General features: G+C 35.8%; 1 protein-coding gene across 1 annotated transcript; it reads left to right on the top strand.

The window, feature by feature from the left end:
- Positions 1–836: 836 nt before the first annotated feature.
- Positions 837–3,511, top strand: LOC124362867 (circumsporozoite protein). The gene is made up of 2 exons (XM_046817734.1): positions 837–948; positions 2,719–3,511. Exons 1-2 carry the CDS (start codon positions 937–939, stop codon positions 3,424–3,426), a joined length of 720 nt encoding a protein of 239 aa, XP_046673690.1. The 5' UTR covers positions 837–936; the 3' UTR covers positions 3,427–3,511.
- Positions 3,512–6,305: the final 2,794 nt, after the last annotated feature.

The following is a 6,305-nucleotide window of genomic DNA, read 5'->3' as shown; positions in this document are numbered from 1 at the left end:
CAGCTAAAAGCAAGTGCCGTTAAATTGTGGATAGCGATGTATGATTATTATATCATCTGCAAAACCAGTTCTTCTACAAACCGAACAGGTTTTGTCCAGGAGCGTTGGTCCCTGTAATCTGATCTGTGTCGACTGTCACCACTTACGTCTTACCGACAATGTGAATCAGATAAGCTTTCGCATTTGGTTATATTTAGCGGGAAATTCTCTAATTTTTCAAATATAATAAACATATGTTTATGTTGACTAACATAAATTACGTTCTGTGCATTGTATAATAACAGTTATCAAAATTAGTTCTGCCATCTCATGGATCAGCAGGGCCGTATTCAGCTTTGGTGGGCCCTGGAAAAAATATTCTGACGGGCCCCACATGTCTTGCTACCGTTCTGGGGCAAATAAACGTTTGCTGGGGCTCGACCCCGGCCCCTGAAGCCCGAGCCTCGGTATAACAGACAGAAAACGGCCTAAGTACGGGCCTGTGTATCAGTGACAACATTCTAAATTTAAGTACGTAATATTAAAAAAGTTGCTTTCGTACTTTATTGTTTACAGTACTTCATAAAAGTAGTGTAATTGGAACTAATAAATTTTGATTGCCACAAAGGTTTATTTCATTAAATAGAATTTTATTAATTTTAATTTGTTTCACTCAGTACCAGACAATATATCGTCCATGTTGGTTTTACAACCCCTAGCGTTTACTGATATTCACACAATAAAGACTACATGAGTAATTCTGTCCCTGCAGCCTTGTGCGAGTAAGTACACTATATCCTACATACCCCTATGTACTCCATAGCTGCACTAACCGGAAGTGGTCCTTCCTGACGCGAGTCCTTGGAGCCAAGGAGAGCCGGGTGCAGTATATAAGCCAACCCCGCTCTTTCACTCACACTACCACTGTCGCCGCCACACCGCCGCACAGCCGCTACCATGCTCAGGATTGTAAGTACAACACTTCTTAACAATATATACACAAAATAATCATAGAAAATTCGATCAGAAATTTACTTTGATTTAATTATGACCAGTTCAATAACGGTGAAGTGTGAACTAGGCGAGGTTGTAAAGAATACTGAGTAAATTTTACTAATAAGTATTTTAAACGAATACTGTATGTTTATAACTATTATATAACAAAGTATAATAACCTAACCACTTATAAACTCGCTTTAAAAATATATTCATTTTCTTATTAGTACACTACCATCAGTTATATTGTGTTTAATACATTTAAATTAACATAATAATTCTAATATTTATTTATCAAAATATAGGATTATTAGTGAACTTACTTAGACATTTAATTTTCAAAAATGAATACCTGATAAATATTTAAGCTCAATATGTACAATATTATTTTCTTATCCTTCCTGAATATGAAAACAAAATCAGCACAACAATGAATTCAGACTTTTAAAACAATTTCTTATATTCAGTTCATAAAATGTGTCTCTTATCATTTGTATTTCTGTACTAAACAAGGTCATTTATAAATCATGTAACTATCTTTAGTAAAAATTTTATCCTTTGTGTTATTTTTAAATACTTATATATTTATCTGATCACTTTTAGTAAATATTTTAGTATTTACATTTTATAAAGGTGACTAATTACATGAAAAATAAAGACATGTAAAAATGTATTTTATAGAGAACTTAAACAAATGTTTTCAAATATGTAGGATATGTACATAACGTATATAGACGTACTGTTTTATTTGCGGAATTTTATTTTTTATTTTAAGTTTTCAAATGTTGAACGTCAGGTTGGCCTTCGCGAGAATATGTAATATCATCAGACCACGTGACTTGACAGTCACGTAACGAATTGACCAAACCCATTCCACTTTATACTGTACACGTTGTATTAATAGCTCAACAATGCTCCTACTCTTCATACAACAATGGAAAGTAAACAACATATATTTTCTATATTTATATATATATATCGTACCACCATCAAACCTCATTTGTATGCTTTAAGTAATTATATTGACATGCCACTTCTTGTGAAAACCAAGGCAATAAGTACATACGTAATTGCCTTCACGTTAGGTTTAGTTATCATTTTCTACAATTTTATTTACTGTAGATTTATATAAGATTCCAGATTTGCCTCTATTTACTCAAAAATATATTTAAATTAAAAAGTTATCTTTTTCTTAAAAATAGTAAATATTTTTGAAGAGCTATAACAAATTTAGAACACTTAATCATATTTATTCTTCTACATAATTATATCAGTAGCCGCAGCTGCATACTTTGAAAACAATCGAACATGTAACACCTTGAGCTTATACATCTGAACTGTAAATTTATGATGCAACTTTTAATTATTTATAATACGATGCCATTAAAATTTTAATAGATTCAGACATTTAAACAATCAATCACTAATAGCAAAATGTGATTTCTTGTTTGTAAATACCAACATTCCAGACGATAAAAGAAAGAGATGGTATTTTTCTAACATTTCAAAATAATTATACAACTTTCTACGTATTATTGTGAATAGTGACTTCACTGTTTATTTTCTGTGGGTTACGTATCAATGGTTTTAATATAATTCCGGTTTTAACTATGGCCAATGCCAATGTATGCTTGCGCCTTTTTTTATTACTTTGAGACCCCTACAAGAGCAAGTGGAGTTATGACTCTCACTGACCTGATATGTCTCTGTGGTGCGGCCCGTATTAAACCCGTATTGTTGTAGGTTTTGCTGTCGGCACTAGCAGCCCTGGGAGCGGCCCAGCAACAGTACACCAAAGACTCCCGCAATGCCGCCATCATCGCCGATCAGCGCTACCTGAAGATCGGAGGAGAGTTCGGGTCAGCCTATCAGCAGGAGGATGGCGTGCAGTTCAAGGAGGAGTCCGATGCGGACGGCACTAGGCGCGGACAGTACAGCTACGTGGACCCTAACGGTCAGGTGCGTACCGTGTCCTACGTAGCAGGCAAGAACGGCTTCCAGCCCGTGGGAGATCATCTGCCCACCGTGCCCCAGCCTGTAGTCAACCCTCAGCCCCAGTACAACCCTCCCCCTCAGCAACAGTACAACCCTGCTCCTCAGCAACAGTACAACCCTGCCCCTCAGCAGCAGTACAACCCCGCTCCTCAGCAGCAGTACAACACCGCTCCTCAGCAGTTCAACAACCCCTCTGAAGACAACGGTCAGTGGGTGGACGACACTGCAGTGCAGTACCCCGCCAACTCTCCCGCTACCTACAATAACCCTGCTCCTGCCCCTCAGCCTCAGCCCCAGCCCTCGTGGAACGCCAACCCTCAGTGGAACGCCGCCCCCCAGGCCGCCCCCGTCTACACCCCCACCACCACCCCCGCCCCACACAGGTTCTACCCACCCGGTAAACTCAGTCTCAACAGGTCACCTGATGGCTTCAGTTACACCTTCAACAAAGCCTAATTTCTCATCGTTTTTTCATCGCCCACGTTTGTAGATACGCCACCGCCCTCGTCAAATTATCGTTTATTTAAATTGTTTAAATAACGACAATGTCTATTATTTTCCTTTATTCCCTTATCCAGTTACTCTGCGAAATTCTTTGTACCTAATTAAAAAATTACTTATCCATTTTTTATCAGGATACAAAAATTTTGTTTATCAATTTTTTAATAAAATCCTTCAATCACAAAGTAAAACCCAAAAAAATTATTTTATTCCCATGACGAATTGCCTGAAAAGCTTAAAGTGAATCATAACAATTCTGAGTGTAATTCCTCATTTTACTTCAGTTAAACTACTGAAGACATTATATTTATTGAAAAGTTCCATTCTATTTTATATGCGTAGCAAACAAGTCATTTTGTTACAAGTAAACGCACAATTTACAATACGAATGGTAATATATTAAAATGTGTCGTTTGAAATCCCTTACACTCCCGATTCGTTCCATAATAAAAATACACATTTTCGACATGGACAATGCAATGGAATTCGAGGAGCACTACTGTTCTAGATTCATCACATAATTTTGAGAAAATCTTTTATGAAGATCATTCCAATATTATTAAATTTATGTTGAAGTGTCTCGACCGTAAAATTTTATTTTCGAGTTCTAAACAATGATTTAACGTAAATCAATGCAAGAAATCAGTGCTAATATATTTAAAAATTTAATTAATTTTATTAGTAATATTGTTTTTAAAATTTCACCATGACTGCCTTTAATTGTTATTCTACTAAGAAAATTATTCGATTTAGATTTTGTTTGGGTAAAAATTACTGGTTTGGGATTGACGAATTTCTTTTAAAACTATTTATTGATTAAAGTAAATGAAATTAAATGGAACAACTAAAATTCTTCTTTCTTAAGCTAAAAATACAAATACGATTATTTCAGAGTCATAAAACTTTTGTAATGACACAGTTTCCTTAATATTGTACTACATCTATTTCAACTTCCGAGAGGATTTTATTTCATAATTTGACATTGCTTATCGATTGAACATGAAATAAACATCATCAAATCATTGGATGAGTCACCGAATTATACTGCTGGAGTGATTTTAGGATTGCAGAAAAGTTCACATGGTCGATTTTAGAAAATTTAAGGCACTCCTCTTAGTGGCTATTACTTCGCTGTAGATTTTGTGGGTTGCGATTTAGGATTTATTTGGCACCAAGTGGTGAACAAAGAAGTGTCCTGAGGGAGAAGTTATGTCTCCGTCCCCAGAAGGAAGCTTGCTCCGCTCGTCCAGTCTCGTGGTCAGTTAGCGGCCGCTGGAATTCTCGGCTCGACTCAAGGTTGGTTGGCCTTGATTGCAGCCCGAGGACCACGCCCTGGCGACCTTGCCACTTCACTTCCTCGGCAGGAACAAGTTCTTCGTGACCTTTGGCTCCATAAAACAAAACAATTTGCCCAACACATCCGTCCATTAAACCGTAGGAGTAACACAAAATTATAATTAAGACATATTATTTACGAGCATCTCCTTGTATTTTGATGAGCAATCAATTAGCAGTGCTGTTGTTTCATAATTAAGTTGTGGACTTACAACACAGAAATAATTTTGCGATAGTTCAAATCCATGACTATTTTCATAACAACAGTAAGTGGGAAATTGTCATTATCACTTGCATTGTTTTGTTGTAAACAATTCTAAAGAGATCGTTGACTAATTGAGAGATAAAAAAAGTGTACCTATGTATACACCAAGTTGTATTAAATAGGTGTTTACTAAGAAGCAAACCACTTAAATATAACAAATTTATATTGCAGTTGTTAATTACCACTTGTGTCTTAAGCTGGCTGGAACAATTCATATTATTGGGTCTATTGATTATTTGGTTGCACTGTATTACGTGAAGATATTAAGTATAATTACACTATAAGAGTGGATGATATTACTCACAGAAGGTGGTATGCAATTCTAAGACACTTAAAATAGACAGGTTAAACAATTTGTTGAATATTATGAAAACATTACTGTAATCGCGACTCACCACTGACAACTTGTCGTCTACAATCGTCTATTGATAAGCTTTGTATTTAGCACAAATCGCGGTCCAATTCAGTTTGTGTGGCCCCAAATCATAAGCTGTTTTCTGTGGACAAATTACAATATGAAACAATTTCATGTATTACTCTAAATGTTTGACAACTGCTATGAGTCAATCAGTTTTACGGAAATATCAGTGAAACACCCAACATCTTGTCGCTATAAAGACAACTAAGTTTTCAACTGCAGCCGATCTTGGAACTTCAACTTTTTCAAGTAGAATACATATACGCACATGGATTTACAATTTGTTGTTCAAGCCTCAAAACATCTCTCAGGCTTTTGTAATCAGACGCTCTAGAATTCATTCATCACGTGACAGGCACTATTTTTAAGAATTTTTTTTTCCCTTCATCCAGTAATGTCTGGAGACATTATTGTTAGACCGTTGGAAAAATATAAATACTTTCTAACCTAATTTAAACAATCACAAAGACAGGATTTCTTAGTTTGAATTACTATTTTGGTTGTGTTATATAGGTATTTGTCTATAAAAAGTATTAAGATTAAGATGGATGAAAAAGCCTATACCGGAATTTGGCCATCTTGCAGAAATTTTTAATTGTACGATGGTTAAATTCGTTATTTTTTAATGCGCATCTTTCTACGCCAATTCCATTTAAATTGATTGTACAGTAAAGTTTTGAAGATAAAACGGCCAAAACTCACTCGCAAATCGATGATTATCCGTTAATGATTTCCCCGGATAACGAATGGTACCCTTTCGGCTAAAGGAAGCTTCTAGCTTCCTTGCCACAGCCTCACTTCTCCACAATGGTGAAG

The sequence above is a fragment of the Homalodisca vitripennis genome, chromosome 5 (genome assembly GCF_021130785.1).
Source record: "Homalodisca vitripennis isolate AUS2020 chromosome 5, UT_GWSS_2.1, whole genome shotgun sequence".
Lineage (NCBI taxonomy): Eukaryota > Metazoa > Arthropoda > Insecta > Hemiptera > Cicadellidae > Homalodisca > Homalodisca vitripennis.
This window is presented reverse-complemented; position numbering and strand designations above follow the sequence as displayed.